The sequence below is a fragment of the Lithobates pipiens genome, unplaced genomic scaffold (assembly GCF_037356315.1).
Source record: "Lithobates pipiens isolate NorthernLeopardFrog02 unplaced genomic scaffold, aLitPip1_a1.2 Scaffold_3, whole genome shotgun sequence".
Taxonomy (NCBI): domain Eukaryota; kingdom Metazoa; phylum Chordata; class Amphibia; order Anura; family Ranidae; genus Lithobates; species Lithobates pipiens.
In genome coordinates, this window is record NW_027507790.1 from 65,641,420 (window position 1) to 65,663,770 (window position 22,351).

The 22,351-nt window shown below is 41.8% G+C and overlaps 1 protein-coding gene across 2 annotated transcripts in view; it reads right to left on the reverse strand.

The window, feature by feature from the left end:
• Positions 1-22,351, reverse strand: part of ADGRD1 (adhesion G protein-coupled receptor D1) — an 843,751-nt gene that overhangs the window by 777,295 nt on the left and 44,105 nt on the right. For both annotated transcript variants that reach the window (XM_077461779.1, XM_077461778.1), the window contains exon 3: positions 1,711-1,830. In XM_077461779.1, coding sequence (XP_077317905.1) covers positions 1,711-1,830 — 120 coding nt within the window. The remainder of the gene's footprint in view (positions 1-1,710; positions 1,831-22,351) is intronic.

Below are 22,351 nucleotides of genomic sequence, written 5' to 3' on the forward strand. Positions count from 1 at the left end.
AGGGTTATAAAAGTATCTTGCTGTTCATCAGTCCACAGTAAGACAAATTGTCTATAAATGGAGAAAGTTCAACACTGCTGCTTCTCTCCCTAGGAGTGGGCGTCCTGTAAAGAGCACAGCGTAGACTGCTCAATGAGGTGAAGAAGAATCCTAGAGTGTCAGCTAAAGACTTACAAAAGTCTCTGGCATATGCTAACATCCCTGTTAGCGAATCTACGATACGTAAAACACTAAACAAGAAAGGATTTCATGGGAGGATACCACAAAGGAAGCCACTGCTGTCCAACAAAAACATTGTTGTACGTTTACAGTTTGCACAATAGCACCTGGATGTTCCACAGCAGTACTGGCAAAATATTCTGTGGACAGATGGAACCAAAGTTGAGTTGTTTGGAAGAAACACACAACACTATGTGTGGAGAAAAAGAGGCACAGCACACCAACATCAAAACCTCATCCCAACTGTGAAGTATGGTGGTGGGGGCATCATGGTTTGGGGCTCCTTTGCTGCATCAGGGCCTGGATGGATTGCTATCATCGAAAGGAAAAATTAATTTCAATGTTTATCAAGACATTTTGCAGGAGAACTTAAGGCCATCTTTCCACCAGCTGAAGCTCAACAGAAGATGGGTGTTGCAGCAGGAAAACGACCCAAAGTATAGAAGTAAATCAACAACAGAAAGGCTTAAACAGAAGAAAATACACCTTCTGGAGTGGCCCAGTCAGAGCCCTGACCTCAACCCGATTGAGATGCTGTGGCATGAGCTCAAGGAAGCGATTCACGCCAGACATCCCAAGAATATTGCTGAACTGAAACAGTTCTGTAAAGAGGAATGGTCAAGTATTATTCCTGACCGTTGTGCACGTCTGATCTGCAACTACAGGAAACGTTTGGTTGAAGTTATTTCTGCCAAAGGAAGTTCAACCAGTTATTAAATCCAAGAATTCACATACTTTTTCCACCTGCACTGTGAATGTTTACACGGTGTGTTCAACAAAAACATGGTAACATTTAATTATTTGTGTGTTATTAGTTTAAGCAGACTGTGATTGTCTGTTGTGGCAATCCATATCATTCGAAAAGGGTTCACATACTTTTTTTTGCAACTGTAGTAAGCAAGCCTGGCTGAGGTGGAAAATACAACAGGCTACTAAACACTACAGAATGTTCAAAAAGTGATTTAACATAATCAGCAATCTCTCACAACAATCAGGTCACATATTGGTCATGTTGTGACAGATATCGGTCAGTCAGGAAGATTTTGTAGAATAATTGAAAATCTCTGTGAAGCTGTTTTTGATCTTTCCATTTTCATTGCAAATTAACTAAATGTGATGTCATTGGAGACAAAATCAACAAAGCAACAGTATGCAACCTAGCTAACCTGTGCACTCTATTTAAATAGAAAATTAACTGGAAATACAAACTATAGTAGGGAATAAATGCATTCATATTAAGGACTACATTTAAATCAGTTTTGCACTTCTATTTTATTTTTTTAACTGACATGATCTAAGTTTAGCTCAACTAATAAACCTGATGTATTTCTTAAAAATTGTGTACAAGGCAGTTTCATAATTTGCTTATAAAACTATGTGCTTCAAGGCAATGTAAGCAGTGAATTTAATTTATGTAAGTTTACGTGAAGGACATAATATACGAGACACTCTAGGATGTAAGATGCATATGTATAAAACAGCTGTACATACTTCTGTTGCTGTCATTACCCATAGGACCCATCCTGCCTTCAGTGACCCGGGGAAGCTCACGAATCCCATTAACTACTTCCAAAGGCCAGTAGTGAGATGCTGATTTCAAGACCTGGAAGCCTGGAAACAGTATAAAAGGAGTAAATATAAGCATTTGCATACTCTTCTATGGCATATAAAGATTAACAGGCAGAACCAAAAAGCAATTACGAGGTGCAACATGCACTAATCTACTGAAACCAATTAGATTTACAGTGCCTTGCAAAAGTATTCACCCCCTTTGGCTTTTTACCTATTTTGTTACATTACAGCCTTTAGTTCAATGTTTTTTTCTAATATGAATTATATGTGGTGGATCAGAACACAATAGTCTAAGTCGGTGAAGTAAAATTTGAAAAATATATACATAAAACAATTTTTCAGAAATAAAACCTGATAATTGGCATGTGCCTATTGGGGGTGCGTATTCACCCCCTTTCTTATGAAGCCCGGAAAAATCTCTGGTGCAACCAATTACCTTCAGAAGTCACATAATTAGTGAAATGATGTCATTACATATACACACCTTTTTGAAAGGCCCCAGAGGCTGCAACACCTAAGCAAGAGGCACCACTAACCAAACACTGCCATGAAGACCAAGGAACTATCCAAACAAGTTAGGGACAATGTTGTTGAGAAGTACAAGTCAGAGTTAGATTATAAAAAACTATCCAAATCTTTGATGATCCCTAGGAGCACCATCAAATCTATCATAACCAAATGGAAAGAACATGGCACAACAGCAAACCTGCCAAGAGATGGCCGCACAACAAAACTCATGGACCAGGCAAGGAGGGCATTAATCAGAGATGCAGCACAGACACCTAAGGTAACCCTGGAGGAGCTGCAGAGTTCCACAGCAGAGACTGGAGTATCTGTACATAGGACGACAATAAGCCGTACGCTCCATAGAGTCGGGCTTTATGGCAGAGTGGCCAGAAGAAAGCTAATAGTTTCAGCAAGAAAACAAAATGCACGTTTTGAGTTTGCGGAAAGGCATGTAGAAAGCTCCCAAAATGTATGGAGGAAGGTGCTCTGGTGTGATGAGACTTATTTTGAACTTTTTGGCCATCAAAGGAAACGCTATGTCTGGCGCAAACCCCACACATTACATCAACCAAAGAACACCATCCCCACAGTGAAACATGGTGGTGGCAGCATCATGCTGTGGGGATGTTTTTCAGAAGTCAGGACTAGGAAACTGGTCAGAGCTGAGGGAAAGATGGATGGTACAGGGATGTTCTTGAGCAAAATCTGTACCACTCTGTGTGTGATTTGAGGCTAGGATGGAGGTTCACCTTCCAGCAGGACAATGACCCCAAATATACTGCTAATGCAACACATGAGTGGTTTAATGGGAAATGTGTAAATGTGTTGAAATGGCCTAGTCAAAGCCCAGACCTCAATCCAATAGAAAATCCGTGGTCAAACTTAAAGGTTGCTGTTCACAAGCGCAAACAATCCAACTTGAATGAGCTGGAGCTGTTTGCATGGGGAATGGGGAAAAATCCCAATGGTAAGATGTGACAAGCTCATAGAGACATCCCAAAAAAAAAAAAACATCTTCAAAGTTGTGGGCATGTTCTGCAAAATTAAATGATGCAAATCCTCAAACAACCCATGTTAATTCCAGGTTGTGAGGCAACAAAACACGAAAAATGCCAAGGAGGTGAATACTTTTGCAAGGCAATGTAGCTAGCTAAAGATGAATTCTAAATAGTTTTACAACATAAGGGTTTATGAGTCTAATGCCAAGACATAGTGATCTAGGTAACACTTCTCTCATTATAAGAAAATAAAAACATGCATGCCAAGATGGACCATATCAAATTCATTTACCACCTCAATACAGGACACTTACACCCCCTTCCTGCCTGACCAATTTTAAGCTTTCAACTCTTTCACACTTTGAAGTCATACAACACTGTACCCATATGAAATATGTGTCCTTTTTTTTTACACAAATAGACCATTCTTTTGGTGGTATTTATTCACTAGTGTTTTTTTTTATTTTTTTGTGCTATCAATGAAGAAAGTCCGTAAATTTGGGGGAAAAAAAATATTTTTTATTGTTTCTGTCATAAAATTTTGCAAATTAGTAATTTTCTTCATACATTTTGGCCAAAATTTATACTGCTACATAGCTTTGGTAAAAATAACCCAAATCATATATTATTTGGTCTTTGTGAAAGTTATAGTGTATCTCATTTCTTGAGACACTAACGAGTCAGGAAAGTACAAATACCCCCCAAATTACCCCTTTTTCCAAAGTAGACATTCCAAGATATTAAGTAAGTAGCATGGTGAGTTTTTTGAAGTTGTAATTTTTTTTCCCACAATTCTTTGAAAAATGATTTTTTTTTTATTTATTTATTTATTTATTTACAAAATTGTCATATTATCAGATTATTTCTCACAAACATATGTATACAACAAATGACACCCCAAAATACATTCTGCTACTCTTCCCGAGTATGGCGATACCACATGTGTGAGACTTTTACACAGCCTGGCCACATACAAAGGCCCAACATTGAAGTAGTACCTTCAGGCGTTCTACGAGCATAAATGACACATCACATTTCTCAGCCACCTATTACACTTTTGAAGGCTCTGGAGCACCAGGACAATGGAATTGCCCACAAAATTACCCCATTTTGGAAAGCAAACACCCCAACATCTATGGAAAATGTGTAAAAAAAATGCGTTGTCAATTTATAAGATATTTCTAACACATAGCATGTATATAGCAAAAATTACACCCCAAAATACATTCTGCTACTCTTCCCGAGTATGGTGATACCACATGTGTGAGACTTTTACACAGCCAAATTTACCCAATTTTTGAAAGCAAACATCCTAATATATATTCCATGAGGCATGGGCTGCAGATAAGTACTCGGGTACTCTAAAGGGCTGCAGATAGGTACTCGGGTAACTTGATGAGCTGCAGGCAGGTACTCAGGTACTCTGATGGCCTGTTGACAGGTACTCAGGTACTCTGATGGGCTACAGATAGATACTCTGGGACTCTGATGGGCTGGTGACTGGTATTCGGGTACTCTGAAGGGCGGTGACTCGGTACTCATATGAACTGTGACAGGTACTCAGATGGACTGTGACAGGTACTTGGGTACTCTGATGAACTGTGACAGGTACTCAGGTACTCGGGTACTCAGATGAACTGTCACATGTACTCGGGTACTCATATGGACTGTGACAGGTACTCGGGTACTCAGATGAACTGTGACCGTTACTCGGTTACTCAGATGAACTGTGACAGGTACTCGGGTACTCAGATGGACTGTGAGAGGTACTCGGGTACTCAGATGGACTGTGACAGGTACTCGGATGAATGGTGAATGGGGACAGGTACTCAGATGGACTGTGTGTGACAGGTACTCATATGGACTTTGATAAGTACTTTGATGGGTTGTGACAGGTACTTTGATGGCTGGTGACAGGTCCTCTTTATTAGGGGGGCAATCAGTGTGTGTTGGTGTACACTGTAAGTGGTAACAAGATGTTACCACAATCTCCTTCTCACACACGAACAGTGCGTGAGGAGGAGAAACTGATAACATCTCATTACCGCTCTGTGTTTACATTTAGTGATCGGCTGTGAAAGGATCACAGCCGATCATGTGGTAAACAGTGCTTGCGATCGCACACATGCACCGTGCAAAGGGGGGTGGTAACATCTGTGATCGACCATGACTTCATTGCGGCTGATCACGTAGTTCATCCCCCTCGGTGGCGAGCAGTGTCTCCGTGACACGCTGCCACTGAACGTACAGGGCTGTATGCGCACGATCGCGCGAATGCCCTGTTTAAATGGACGGATATCATATGACACCCGCCAAGAACAAGAGCCACACCTCCTGGCCGTCATATGATGGCCGGCAGGCGGCAAGAGGTTAACACTATAGGGATGATGTATTACTGAGGTGAAGCGCAGTGAGGTAAAGCCAATTTACACACTAAGAGTGTAGGAACATACAAGTACCCTGTATTGTAAGAAAATTCAACTGGATTTGAGCTCCACTTCAATATTCACATACCTTACAGTATTTGTTAACTAATGTACTTTTACATTGATACATGTTTCATGAGAGGAACACCATGGGCATGCTGTATTTTTCCACTGGACAAATGCCTTTGATGTTTACATTTGCTGGACAACAAAATGAACAATGACCATTTTGATGTCCCAGCCAATATTCTTGGTTCAGTTTGTCATTTCATATATCTGTTACAGGTACAGTGGAACCTTGGATTACAAGAATAATCCATTCCAGAAGAATGCTTTTAATTCAAATCACTTGTATATCAAAGTGAGTTTCTCCATAGAAGTCAATGGAAACTCAGATAATTTGTTCCAGAGTGACTTCTATTGTATGCAGTACCGCATGTGGCCAGAGGTGGGGGGTGCCAGAGACACTCGGAAACCGCTCGGAGCCATTCAGATGCACTCGGAGACACTCGAAGAGGCTCGGAGACACTTGGAAACTGAGTGTTTCCAAGTGTCTCCGAGCGTCTCTGAGTGTCACCGGCGCCACACCTTAGGCAAAATGCAGTACTGCACACCCCAGAGACTTGAATCCTGCCCATTTTGCGAGACAACGCTCACAAACCGATTCAGGATTTAAAAAAAATAATAGCTCATATTGCGAAATGCTCATTAACCATGTTACTTGCAATCCGAGGTATTACTTTAACAAGAAGTGTGGTCAAAGTGTGATCTCAAACCAACATAACTTTGATATTTTTTATAACTTTTACTGTTTTCTATCAATATTTCAAGGACCCCAGGGTATCATATTTGCTTTTAGCAGACTTTAAAGAATGTTACCCACAATATTTTATATTCCTGATATTTGTCTGGTGTACTTGTGTTAAAAAGTATCCTGTCCTTTCTGCATTGCTTCTTCTGTGAGGAAAAACCTGTATTCTAAAACATTTTACAAGGGAGACCAGTGTTACTGACCTGTCATTCCAGAAATATTCACAAAAAAATGTTTGATGCCCCTGGTGTTGGTGGGCACATCTGTCCACCTCTGTATCCCCCCCCCACTTATGTTCCCCTCTGTACCCCCCAACCCCCCCCCCCCCCCCCCCGCAAATCTGTCCCCCCCTGTACACAATGCAATGCACTACAAACTTAACAGCAGATTCTTTTTTTTTATTTCAGAATACTGTGTGCAGCATTGAGCATGCTGCCTGCTCTTTCACTACTTGAGCCGATGGCAGTGGTGACCTCACCTAGAGGAGAGTGGCGATGCTGCCTGTCTTCCCGCAACAGATCCCCGATGGTCTGGAAGAGGAAATCACAGCAAGCCCGGACTTACATGCATAGCTAGCATCTCACCCACCCCGGCCGTTTCCATGTATGTCTTCACTTCTTGCCAGCGCCTCTTTGTCCCGGCTCTCTCCCCTCCTCTTCTCACTGCCGCTGCTAGGGCTGCACTGCAGGCTGGGGTTGGAGTGAAGTCCTGGCAGGGGAGCACTTTGATCCCGCAGGGAGCCCCAGCACAGCGCTCACAGTGAGAGACCCAGAGAGCTCTAGAAAAACAGGCTAACAGATGGAAAGGAGGCAAAGTTGTGGGGGGGGGATAGAGGGCAAAACACTGGAACGGGGAATGGGGGGGGGTGGAGAGGGAGAATTGTTTATGCACAGAGATCGGTACATGGAATGCTGGGGGCTGCAGGTGCATTTTAACACCCCCCCAGGCGCCCTAAGGCGGTTGCTTATGCTGCCATATGGTGGCACCGTAAAAAAACAAGCTATAAATATTATTTGTCTCTTTTAGCCCTGTCAGTAATAAGGTTCACTTTGGAAAAACTTTTTGGACAGATTTTACTCTTGCTGAATGTTTTTTATAAAAAAAAAATTTTTATCTAAGGTGCTGAGAATCTTGAGAAGAATGTCAAACGGTGAGTAGACCACAAGAAATGACCTTCCATCCTGCAGTTGTTAATAAACAGTCATTCCACAACTGGATGTTTGAGCAAGCATGGGTTACTCCACTGGGCTTCACCAAACTTCACACTAAATCAGGCACCAAAGTGTTACAGATGTCTGCTGGATTGTTCATTATTTTCCCCCATTTAGCCTCATCCCTTGGGCCATTGACAGATTAATCCTTCTGTACATGGTCACCTTATCATGGTGAAATATGTTTTTGCCTCATAATCTGGTGTAGTAGTTTCAACATTATATTATTTATCACACCTGCATATCAATTTCTAAAGCCCAAATAACCCTAACAAATTAAAATCTAATCTTCAACCTTAGCCTATTACTTAATTTAACTCCTGGACATAACCCTTAGCCTACACCTAAACCTAACCCTTAAAAAAATGTAACCTGAACCTACTATTATTTGTACTGTTAAGCTAGTACTCTTTATCAATTCCACTATCACAATTATCATATTTCTGCATTCCAGGCAACTATACCATCTGTAACATCTTTCTTTGCTAAATACCTGCTAAATACTTTCAGCGTCCTGTCATGATTCTCAAGGCTTTATTTATGTTTTTCATTTGGTGAAGTTTTTTTTTTACTTAAATTATCCAATTATGTGAAAAAAAAGATGATTTTATAAATCTTCTGATTTGCATTTGAGTGTTTAGAGGGAACGCAGGTTGATTCAACTATTTTAGAAAAATGTATTAGTTTAATAAATTCCCCACAGAATCTCGACCTCCACATACCAGAATTCTCTGATTGAGGGCTTGTTCACACTAGCCAGGGTGCTAAAAATATTTTTTTAAGCATGTGGGCTGATGTCTGTTCTATATGGGCACTGTTTACCTTTTTCTAAGTAGCCAGGTGCTGGCTAACTTGCCTGTGACATCGGGGGACATTCTGTAATGGGGACATTCTGTCTGGTCATTGTGTCATCATCTCCTGAATGCCGATGTAGAGGGACCACTACAGAAAGCAGGGGGATCATGGGTTATATGGTTCAGAGAACCTGGATTTACATTGGAACAAGGCTGCTGCAGACTACAAGTCTCCAGCCCTTGTATAGAGTTAAGGGGGGGGGGGTCGGTCAGGGGAGGGAAAACCATCACTTGGCCACCCATGTTTACCATCTCCCAGCCAGAAGTATAAACTAGACCTAAGAGGGCAATTCTGTCACTTTATGGAGATTTCCATCTTTCCTTATTCTATTGGATTTGTCGGCTGCTTTCGACACTGTTGATCGTGGCATTCTTTTAGATCGGCTCCATTATAATGCTGGATTAAATGACTTGGCCCTTAGCTGGTTTGAATCATATCTTATAAATAGGACTGAACAAATCTCACTTGGTCATTTTAAATCCAAGCCACATATGGTTACTTGCGGTGTCCCCTAGGGGTCAGTTCTTGGCCCAATTTTGTTCATTCTCATTCCCCTGGGCCAAATTATCATCCATTATAACATCTCATTTCACTATTATGATACACAGCTATATGTAAATGCAACAGTAGAAACACCGTCTGTGCAGCCACCCCTTTCAGTACTCATCACCTGTCTAGAGGAGAAAAGGTATGGATGGAACAAAATTTTTTGCAATTGAATAGTTCCAAAACTAAGTTATCGTGATTGGTACGTCTCATCAGATTAAATCATCATTGATAACCGATATTGTTTTTTCAGGTTCTAAAATCCCCATTTCGTCCATAGTCACTAATCTTGGAGTAAAAATGGACTCTCAACTCACTTTTGAAGCACATATAAATCATTTATGTAAGACTTCTTTTTTCCATTTCTGCAATATCTCTAAACTTCGTCCTTTTCTTTCCCTTTCTGATGCTGAAAGGTTGGTTCATGCCTTTGTCTCCTCTAGACTGGATTATTGCAATGCACTTCTCATTGGGATTTGGAGAGAGTCTACAGAGGCTTTGGTATATTCAAAACTCTGCGGCTAGGATCCTGATGAGAGTGCGGAAGCATGAGCATATTACTCCGATTCTTAAATCGCTTCATTGGCTCCCGGTCTCTGCAAGGATTGAGTATAAGTTTTCTCTTCTTACACATCAATGCATATATGGACATGCCCCACCTTATCTTAAGGAACTTCTGAGATTGCAAAATCTATCTCGTTCCCTTCGTTTAACTTAATTAAATCTTCTCCAAATTCCAAAAACCAAATTGACAACAATGGGAGATAGGGCCTTTTGTGCTGCTGCCCCACGTTTGTGGCATGCTCTGCCTGACAGACTTAGGGTATTTCAATCAACTGAAAGTTTTAAAAAAGGATTAAAGACTTTTCTTTTTAATACATTTTTTTATTGATTTTGTATATTTTGATTGTAAACAATGTAGCACTTTGAGATCTTTTGATGGTAATTGCATTATAAATAAAATGTATTATTATTATTATTATTATTTTTCTACATCCATTTGTATCTACAGAGCAGAAAATGAAAGATGTCTCCAATAGGTTGGGTGGGCAACTTGGAGAGGTGGAGATATAATTAAACAACATGGTAGAGATCACCATGGTGATAGGGTATTGCTATGAAATAATCTAGAAGGACCTTATTTAACCACTTTCAGACCGGACCATTTTGCTGGTAAATGACCAGAGGTCTTTTTACAATTTGGCACTGCGCTGCTTTAACTGGTAATTGCGCGGTCATGCAATGTTGCACCCAAACAAAATTTGCGTCCTTTTCTTCCCACAAATAGAGCTTTCTTTTGATTGTATTTGATTGCCTCTGCGATTTTTATTTTTTGCGATATAAATGGAAAAAGACCGCAAATTTTGAAAAAAAATGATATTTTCTACTTTTTGTTATTAGAAAAATCGAATAAACTCAATTTTAGTCATACATTTAGGCCAAAATGTATTCAGCCACATGTCTTTGGTAAAAAAAAAAGTCAATAACTGTATATTTATTGGTTTGCGCAAAAGTTGTCACATCTACAAACTAAGGTATGTTTTCTGGAATTTACGCAGCTTTTAGTTTACGACTGCCTATCTCATTTCTTGAGGTGCTAAAATGGCAGGGCAGTACAAAACCCCCCCAAATGACCCCATTTTGGAAAGTAGACCCCCTAAGGAAATTGATAAGTGGCATGTTGAGCCCATTGAATATTTTATTTTTTTGCCTCAAGCGATTGAATAATAACAAAAATTTTTTTTTTTTTTTTTTTTACACAAAGTTGTCACTAAATGATATATTGCTCACACATGCTATGGGCATATGTGAAATGACACCCCAAAATAAATTCTGCTGCTTATCCTGAGTACGGGGATACCACATGTGTGGGATTTTTTGGGAGCCTAGCCGCATACGGGGCCCCGAAAGCCAAGAACCGCCTTCAGGTTTTCTAAGGGCGTAAATAATTGACTTCACTCCTCACTACCTATTACAGTTTTGAAGGTCATAAAATGCCAAGATGGCACAAAACCCCCACAAATGACCCCATTTTAGAAAGTAGACACCCCAAGCTATTTGCTGAGAGGCATGTTGAGTCCATGGAATATTTTATATTTTGCCACAAGTTGCGGGAAAATTACAAACTTTAATTTTTTTTTTTTTTTTTTTTTACAAAGTTGTCACTAAATGATATATTGCTCACACATGCCATGGGCATATGTGAAATGACACCCCAAAATAAATTCTGCTGCTTCTCCTGAGTACGGGGATACCACATGTGTGGGATTTTTTGGGAGCCTAGCCGCGTACGGGACCCCGAAAGCCAAGAACCGCCTTCAGGTTTTCTAAGGGCGTAAATATTTGACTTCACTCCTCACTACCTATTACAGTTTTGAAGGTCATAAAATGCCAAGATGGCACAAAACCCCCACAAATGACCCCATTTTAGAAAGTAGACACCCCAAGCTATTTGCTGAGAGGCATGTTGAGTCCATGGAATATTTTATATTTTGCCACAAGTTGCGGGAAAATTACAAACTTTTTTTTTATTTATTTTTTTCACAAAGTTGTCACTAAATGATATATTGCTCACGCATGCCATGGGCATATGTGAAATGACACCCCAAAATAAATTCTGCTGCTTCTCCTGAGTACGGGGATACCACATATGTGGGACTTTTTGGGAGCCTAGCCGCGTACGGGGCCCCCGAAAACCAAGCACCGCCTTCAGGCTTTCTAAGGGCGTTACAGTTTTGAAGGCCATAAAATGCCAAGATGGCACAAACGCCCCCCAAATGACCCCATTTTGGAAAGTAGACACCCCTAAATTTAGGGGTACACTAGAGAGACTAGGTAATAAATGGCGGGTGCCCTGAAACTATAAAAAAATAACTAACCAACCAGCGTCACCTGTAACCGTTATATGGTGATCACTGGTGAAAGGGTTAACTAGGGGGCAATCAGGGGGCTTTATGCGGTAGTATATGGGGGTCCCTGGCGCTATAAAAAGCTGCGGCGAACCTAAATACCTACCTGCCTAATTAGCGTCACCTGTGACACTAATACAGCGATCAGAAAAATGATCGCTTATTAGGCTGGGTTTACACTGGAGCGATGCGGGAACGCCACGAATCCGCGGCGGGTTCCCGCATCGCATGCCTCCCGGCGGCAGTTCACACTGCCCTATGCGAACTGCTGGGAGTGTCAGTGAAATGTTAATGACACCCCCAGATCAGTTCGCATATCGCAGTGCGATCTGCAAACTCGGATCGCATGGTGTGAACACCCATGCGATCCGATTCTGCTGCGGACCAAAAAAAGGGTCCCGTGCGAGTTTGCGGCGGGTGCGGGGGGTGCGACACGAATTCAGCCATACTATCTGTATGGCTGAACTCGAATCGCACAGAGATCGGATGTGATTTGCACTGCAGTGCGGTGCGAATCACATTCGTTCTCATAAACCGTTGCAATGTGAACCCAGCCTTAGTGACACTGGCGACGGGGGGTGATCACGGGGTTAAACCTTTATTGGGGGGGTTAGGGGGGCACATTAGAACTAAAGGGGGCTAACCCTAACTGCCCTAACAGTTATTACAGTCACAAATGACACCAATGCAAAAAAAAAAATGCAATTGGTGTCACTGTGACTGGGGGGGGCAGGGGTAATTGGGGGGGTGATCGGGGGGTAAAGGGGGGGTGTGAGTGTGCCTGGCATGTTCTACTGTACGTGTGGTGTGTTGGTTCAACTCACCGATCCTCTCTCCTCGGTGCCGGAACGAAAAATACTGACACGGAGGAGAGATTACATCACTTCCTCTCCTGTGTTTACATTACAGGAGAGGAAGTGATGTCACGGAGCATTTCTATTCGTCGGGAGCGATTGCGAGGGGGTGGCCATGAATGAATGGCCGCCCCCTTATCCCGGATCGCTCCCGAACGAATACCGACCGCCGCAGGCACCGGGGGGGGACCGATCGGGCCCCCCACCCGCGGGAAGGCAGGGACTTATATATACGCCCATATGCCTGCCCGTGCCATTCTGCCGACGTATATCGTCGTGCGGCGGTCGGCAAGTGGTTAAAAGAAAGAAAAATATGATATAAAATGTCACGTTAAAAAATACAAAAATACAAACTTATTCTACCATTTTAGCTTCAGTGAGAAACTGGACAATCAATTTCATTCACCATTTTGCTGGGCTAGGCTTGGATAGACTGGCTGGCTGGCTAGTTTGAGTTCTGGTTTGGTACAACTATAGGCAAAACTTTTTTTTTTAATTTTCGATAGAGAAAAGGAGGGTTATAACCCCTATTAGATTTTTAGGCACCATTTGTGTCCCATTACTGAGATTTCCCTTAACTTCCTGTCACATAGCCAAACAGGAAGTGTGGTGAAATCCCTGAAAATTAAGGGAAATCCTTGGGGACTCCCAGGTCACCAGCGCTAGTGTCCCCATTAGAAGATTTCCCCTCTATTACTTTTTTGGACACAACCCAAAATTTGGGATTTTCTTTTACTTTCACTTTCAATGATAATGGTAAAAAGGACAAATATAGGGGCTGAATCTCCTTAACAGGGGGGGGGGGGGCACAGACAGCTATAAAACTGAAAAGTGTTCTAATCCCTCTCTACTTCATCCAAAATTAAGAAAGTTTTAACTTTACGGTCTGGCCTGGCTGACTGGTTTCAGTTCTGGCCTGGCTCGCTAGATTGAGTTTTACCTAGCTGTTTGGGCTAAGTTTTGGCCTGGCTGGGCTGAGCTCCAGCCTGGCTGGCTGGTTTTAGTTCCAGCCTGAATGCTGGTTTACATCCTGACCTGGATAGTTGGGCTGGGTTTTGGCTGGGCTGGATGGCTGGGCAGAGTTCTCTACTGGCTGGGCTGATATTTGGCCTGCCTGGCTGGTTTGAATTATCACCTGGTTGGATGAGCTGGTTTCAGCCTGTGAACCTATTTAACTTTTTGTTTAGAACAGTGCAGGGGTCAAAAGTAAGAATCACAGAATCACAGAATTCAGTAGTATTAAATGCATAATACAGTGGACAGGAATAAATAATGCAGACTGTGGGGGCCAGGGAAAATTGCGTTCCAAAGTATAATAAACCACCGATTGCTAGCACCAACAGATCATATTGACTTATCTTAATCAGAGGGTCATATCATTCTAGTAAACATGGTATAACGAGCATGCGAAGAAGGATCACTGTGGTGTGGCATCTCCAAGTGGGTTTATCTGCACTTGATTGCGAGTATATATCTCAACACCGCTCATTTGACTTTTGATTTTGGACTTTGGCATAAGAAAATTGTTTTGGACTTTTTATCATTTCACTTGGGGATTTTATTTTGACAGTTTTATTGTTTTTCAAGTGCAGTAGTAGTATGTAATGCAAAGTGCAGGGATCAGGAGTAAGTCATGCATAGCTTAGAGGTTAGTAGTATGTAATGCAGAGTGCAGGGACAAGGAATAAGTAATGCATAGCTTAGAGGTCAGTAGTATGTAACGTAGAGTGCAGGGATAAGGAGTAAGTAATGCATAGCTTAGATGTCAGTAGTATGTAACGCATAGTGCAGAAGGCAGGAGTAAGTTACGCCAAGTGCACAAGTCCAGATTGAGTAATGCAAAGTGCAGGGGTCAGTAGTCTGTAACGCAGATTTCAGGCAGTGAATACTTATGCATATGACCTAGAGTAGACCCATGTGTACCCTGACATGTCCCCTATGCCCTATTACCAGTTATCACTCTGAACACAAGTACACCCTCTCTGCACTACATCCCCTTTCTTTCTACCCCCTAGGCAAGCACCTGAGATAGGCACAAGAGGAGAATTGTAGGGCCCAGCACATCAGAACAGGTTGGAATGTCTAATAACTACTTCCCTGCACCACTCTGCAAATGGGAAGTAAAGCACTTTTGGCGGGGAGTTAGCACAGCGGAAATGTGATCTACTCATCCAATGATTACCATCTATGGGAAGATCATGCATGACTTGTTGCCAACTCCTGGCCTAAAAAATAAGTGGTTTAGATATATTCTATAGCTGGATTTCGAGGGATGTATCAAAACTACCCCATGCAGTGGAGTTTTCCATGTACTGCAAAGGTTCATTTCTTATATTACCTCATTTCTTTGCGACCAGTGCCCCATGACCAGAAGTCACTTCGTTTTACCAGAAGTCCTGCATTGTAAGTGGGGAAGCTGAGAGCGCATCCACAACCCAGCGCATCAGAGGCATAAGGTAAGAAAAATGTAAATGGTATTCTAGACAAAACGAGCATTTACCCTTGCAGTGCAGGACGAGCTCCACTGAATGGGGTAGTTTTGAATAACCCCTTGAGTTCAGCTTTAAAGAATATTTAAAGCCACCTATTTTTTTATGATAGGGGGTGGTAAAATCTAACTGGATACTATGTGAAACAATCAAAATGTAATTTTTAAGCATATAGAATTATAAGTCCAAAATAGCGTTACAATTGCTAGAATTATCTAAACCAGAACAGGAGACAAACAACTATGAGTGTATAAAAAATCCTTCCTGTGAATTTTTTTTTTATTATATCTTTTACAGCCGGGTACATGTACACCTTGGTACGACACCTTTACCTGGTGAACATGGTGTGTAGTATTCTAGTCGTGTTGTGACATCATTATATTGATGTAAAGGGAGTTTTTATGTGCTTACAGCAATCCTTTAAACCATTTATAACTTTGGTCTTTACACTGACTCTTTGAGCTGTTGGGGGATCTGAATTCAGTAAGGACTATTTGAGTCAATACGGAATCAAGGAGTTCTTAGAAAATACACCAAGCATAGGCAAGTATGTCTGTTCAGTGCTGAGAAAAATAATCTGACTTTATCTGCAGCATTTATGAATGTTAGCACAGCATAATGAAAACCTGAAACTGAATTTTTTACTTCTGAGCATTCCTCCTCAGCTCTTTGTAGCGGAATAGATCTGAACCAGGCAAAAAAAATAAATAATAATTTAAGCCCCTGGGGATACTGTGAGTTCTAATCCTGCATTAGCAATGCTGTCAGTATGATAAAGTAGTTGCTACTAATTAGTATATTATCTGTTCTCCTTCTTCTTGTGGGGAAGGTAAAATTTGAATTGATGATGCTTAATGCTTGGGATATGTTTCTTAAAGGAGATATCAAATTCACTAAACAGTAAGCTGCTTTCCTCTCAACACCTATGTGTCTATTCTATTCACTATTAATTTTAGCAGCTAAGGCAGACAAATACATTTTGCTTCCTTCTGGCTGAGAAACTTTAACTATCTTATGTAAGTGTGAGGCTGATTTAAAGACAGCTCTAAAAAAATAAAAAATAAAATTTTATGCAGTTTTATATTTTTTAAACACGAATAAAAGAAGTTTTATATGCCTCAAATACAGTGCATCTGGAAAGTATTCACAGCGCTTCACTTTTTCACATTTTTTTATATTACAGCCTTATTCCAAAATGGAGTAAATTTATTAGTTTCCTCAAAATTATACAAACAATACTCTATAATGACAAGGCGAAAGAAGATTGTTTGAATTCTTTGCAAATTATTTAAAGTATTCACATTCGCCTTTGCCATGACACTCAAATTTGAGCTCAGGTGCATCCTGTTTCCACTGATCATCCTTGAGATGTTTCTAAAACTTGATTGGAGTCCACTTGTGGTAAATTCAGTTGATTAAACATGATTTGGAAAGCACACATCTGTCGCTATTAGGTTCCATAGTTAACAGTGCATGTCAGAGCACAAACCAAGCTGTGAAGTCCAAGGAATTGTCTATAGACCTCTGGGGCAGGATTGTATGGAGGCACAGATCTAGGGAAGGGTACAGAAAAATTTCTGCAGCAGAGGTCCCAATGAGCACATTGCCCTTCATCATCCATAAATGGAATACGTTTGGAACCACCAGGACTATTCCTAGAGTGGGCCACCCAGCCAAACTGAACAATTGGGGGAGAAGGGCCTTAGTCAGGGAGGTGACCAAGAACCCGATGGTCACTCTGACAGAGCTCAAGCTTTTCTCTGTGGAGAGAGGGGGACCTTCCGGAAGAACAATCATCTCGGCAGCATATCACCAATCAGGCCTGTATTGTGGAGTGGCCAGACTTAAGCCACTTCTCAGTAAAAGGCACATGACAGCCCGCCTGGAGTTTGCCAAAAGGCATCTGAAGGATTTTTAGATCATTAGAAACAAAATTCTATGGTCTTATGAAACAAAGATTGAACTCTTTGGCATAAATGGCAGGTCTTGAGGAAACCAGGCACCGCTCATCACCTGGCGAATACCATGCCTACAGTGAAGCATGGTGTGGCAGCATCATCATGCTGTGGGGAAGTTTTTCAGTGACAGGAACTGGGAGACTAGTCAGGACTAAGGGAAAGATGAATGCAGCAATGTACTGAGACATCCCTGATAAAAACCTGCTTCAGAGCGCTCTAGGCTTCAGACTGAGGCAAAGGTTCATTTTACAACAGGACAACGACCCTAAGCACACAACCAAGACAACAAAGGAGTGGCTATGGGACAACTCTGTGAATGTCTCTGAGTGCCCCAGCCAGAGCCCAGACTTGAACCCGATTGAACATCTCAGGAGAGATCTGAAAACACTCCCCATCCAACCTGATAGAGCTTGAGAGGTTCTGCAAAGAAGAATGGGAGAAACTGACCAAAAATAGGTGTGCCAAGCTTGTAGCATCATACTCAAAAAGACTTGAGACTGTAAATGGTGCCAAAGGTGTTTCAACAAAGTTTTGAGCAAAGGCTGTGAATACTTGTGATTTTTTCATTTTTTATTTTTAAAAGATTTCAAACAAACTTCTTTCATATTGTCATTATGGGGTCGTGTTTGTAGAATTTTGAAGAAAATAATGAATTGAATACATTTTTTGGAATAAGGCTGCAACAAAACAAAATGTGGAAAAAGTGAAGTGCTGTGAATACTTTCCGGATGCACTGTATAAGTAGTCATATTTGTCTTTAGTCATTTTAATTGGCCGACAAAGGATGACATTATTCCTTTGTATGTGCATGAGAGTTCATTCATCCTGGCACTGGGCCATGCTAAGGAATTCGGCAGGTATGAATGTTTTAATGCAGAAGTGACCTTAGTATTATCAAAAGCCCAATTGTTCTGTTCTTTGACCTCTCCTATTTTCAATCTAGACCTTCTCCCTGGGTCAGCTGATTCCATGGCTTCCAATACCATCTCTACACTAACGACATCCAAATCTATCTCTCTGCCCCTCAGCTCACTTCCTCAGTCTCCTCAGTTATTGGTTATTTACTAACAGATATATCAGTCTGGATGTCACACCACTTCCTCAAACTCGGTCTATCCAAAACAATCATGGCAAAGGGAGGTTCCGTTCTCTCTGCCCCTCAGCTCATGCCCTCAGTCTCCTCATGTATCGCTTATTTACTAACAGATATATCAGTCTGGATGTCACACCACTTCCTCAAACTTAATCTGTCCAAAACAATCATGGCAAAGGGAGGTTCCGTTCATGTGCACGGAACCTCCCTTTGTCGTGATTATTGGGCTGCCCGGCCGCCTGCCCTTCTGTGGGGTTCCCCTTGGTAAGTTGAGTGGGATTTGTGGGGTGGGACAGTCTATGAGCCATGACACTTGATATATATTTGTAATAATATACTATACTTTGTAATAATTATGTGTTTATTATTATCAGAGCCACTGTTGAACACTGACAATTAATAATCCCCTGAGGAAGCCATTGTTTGGCGAAACATGTAGGGACTTGACATGCATCAGTGACCATTTCAGGCATATGGATACTTTGGCCAGTATTACTATCTGTATATTTCTCTGCTTATATTTTATGCACCCTATGTTTGTTGTCTTCTGTACATCTATGTAATAAAATGTATATTTTTTAAGTAAAATATTGTAATTCTCCATATATTAGGCACCACTATAATCCCTATCCAAGTCCCCTTCTATGTACTTTACCAATATAAGGGATGAGGTCACTCAACCCACACCCCTCACAGCGATAGCTAACAATTCTTTGTCCCCAATCTCGTAATTGCATTCTGCAGGAGACAGTTTCTTAGAAAAGTAGCCACAAGGATGCATAGCGCTCTCAGAGGTAGGACGTTGAGACAAAGGGGCACCCACTCCAGTCTCAGAGGCATCAACCTCAAGAATGAAGGGTAGCATAGGATCAGGATGTGCCAGCACAGGAGCTGAAACAAAGGAAGCATTGAGAGACTCAGAGGCTTTAATAGAATCTGGAGACCAATTCTGCAGGTTAGTGTCCTTTCTGGTCATATCAGTCAGAGAAGAGAAGTTCCAAATAAATTTTGGATAATATTTGGCAAAACCACGAAAACGTTGTCACAGACGTAGACCTATGGGTTGAGGCCACTGTAGAACTGCAGATAATCTCTCTGGGTCCATCGAAAAATCGGCAGTAAAAATGTCAGAACACAGAAATTTAACCTGTTCACGATAGAACTCATACTTCTCCAACTTACAATACAGGTTATTATCTCTCTGCCTTTGTAGCACACGAAATACATCTGTGTGGTGGCTCTGTAGGAATTTAGAATATATGAGAATATCGTCAAGATAAACCACCACACATTGCTGCAACATATCTTGGAGGACATCATTGATGGACTCCTGAAAAACTGCAGGAGCATTGCAAAGAACAAACGGCATTACGTGGTATTCGTAATTTCCTATCCTGGTGTTAAACGCAGTTTTCCATTCCTCATCCTCCTTAATCCTCACAAGATTGTATGCCCCTCTCAGATCGAGCTACATGAAAAGTCCTTGAGGCGGTCAAATAATTCCATAATCAATGGAATTGGGTAGACGTTCATAATTGTGATGCGATTGAGACCCCTATAATTGATACAAGGTCTTAGTTCACCACTCCTCCTTTTCACAAAGAAGAAGCCAGCACCAGCAGGAGATGAGGAGGACACAGACACAGGGTAAACCCGGCCAAGGGGAGGCATAGCACCAGGTCGCAGGTCCATCGCGCAATCATACGAGCGGTGTGGAGGCAAACTACCAACTTGATCCTTGTCAAAGACATCGCTAAATTTGCGGTAGAGAGAGAAGAGGTGCACAAGACCATATCCACTTTCCGAAAACATGTCTTACTGCATTGTGGCGACCAGGAAAGAACCTCAGCACAAAGCCAATCAAAAGAGGGGTTGTTCCTCTGTAACCAAGTATAACCAATAACCACCGGATAATGAGGAGAGGAAATGACTTGAAATTAGGTTATCTTATGGTGAAGAGCCCCTGCAGCCATGGTCAACAGAGCAGTCTTATGAGTCACATGGGCAGGTAGTAGAGGTTTCCCATCAATAGCCTCAATAGCAAGTGGAGTGGTATGAAGCTGCAGCGGGATCAAGTGCTTAGACACAAAGGCACTCTCTAGGAACAGACCTGCAGAGTTGATTAGAGTCTGTGTATCGATGGACGACTTAGATCACGGAACGGTAACCGAAACTAGAGGCTTATCCTTTAAGGTAACTGAGGATGTAACAACGCCACCTTTGGCCTGCCTGTCCACAATAAAGGCACAATCTCTCCCTCCTCCTAAAGGCCCTCTCATCCACAGAGAGACGTGTGAAGCCTAAGTGCATGGGTTCTACTTTACTGGCAGACTCAGTACCAGGCGGCAGGAGAGATGAGGGAGGAAAGGCGGTCATACAACACTGCTCCCAAACTACATTTTTATAATTTTCTTCCCACAAATAGAGCTTTATTTTGGTAGTATTTGATCACCTCTGGGGTTTTTATTTTTTGCTAAACAATCTAAAAAAGACCGCAATTTTTGAAAAAAATGTTTTCTGTTATAAAATGTTGTTTTCTCCTTCACTGATGGGCACTGATGGGGTGGCACTGATGGGCACTGAGTTCGCACTGATAAGGTGGCACTGATGAGGAGGCACTGATATGTAGAATTGATTGGCACTGAAAGGGGTCACTGATATGCAGCACTGATGGGCACTGATATGTGGCACTGATGGGCACTGACAGGTGGTACTTATGGGCACTGATAGGCGGCACTGATTGGCACTGATAGGTGGCACCGATGGACACTAATAGATGGCACTTATGGGCAGCAGTGATGATGAGGACCTAAAAGGTGTTACTGATTGCCACTGCGATGGACACTGATTGGTACACAGACAGGCTTTTCTGATGGGGCACTGACTGGCAGCTGATGGGCACTGATTGCCATTGTTGGTGGCACATCTGATGGGGCTGTGCTGATAATCAATGTGCTGATTTTCAGCACAGACCCACCCTCTGACAGGGAGAGCTGCCGATCGGCTTTCCCTGTCAGCACAAACTGGGGAAAGCCGTTTACCGGCACTTCCTAGTTCACGCTGTGATCAGCGTGATTGGTCACAAATGGGTGAAACCTTGTGAGCTGTCAAAACTATAAGCTACCATAAACCAAAAACTGAGAACAGCTGCCTGCACTTCCCACGATGTGAAAAAAATATATATAATATATGTACTGTGCCGCGCTACTAATACTCATCAATTAATGAAACCTGTGCTATAAAACAATAAAAATGCATAACATAAAAAAGTGTCTTGCAATAAAAGATAAATATACTATAAAGTGCTCGTGCTCCGTGAATCACACACAGTCCATAATGATATAAGGATGATAAACAAATTCCATAAAAATAAAAATGAATATAAATACAGTGATAATGCACTGTGCACCCCCCCCCCCCCCCCTTCAGTTTTACCCTCAATTTAAGGGCTTAAAAAGTAAGCCTATAGTTGTTATCAGCAGTTAGCCGGGATCGTCCTTATGTCTCCTATTAATATACTGGCTGCTGTATGCTGATGCTCCACACTGGTCACCTCCTGCTCCTGATAAAAGCCCAGCTTTCAAAGGATATCAGTATCTCCTGTTCACTTCCACCAAGCCTCCTCACATATGTCACATAGGGAAAATGATAGAGGCAAACAATAGTGTGATACCGTCTGAGAAATGTTTATTCCTTAAAAACACTCAAAATACATTCAACTCACATTTACATAATAAAAACATGCTTTTAAAGTACTGTAGTAGTGAGGGGGGATAGGGTCACCTGAATCCCGACTCTGCAGCCCTGGTTTCACAGTATTCAGTATATCCTATGCCTCTTCTCCAGACCACTTCCTGCTTCCCAAACATCAGAAATCAGGCTCCTCCCAGGAGCACTTCCTGC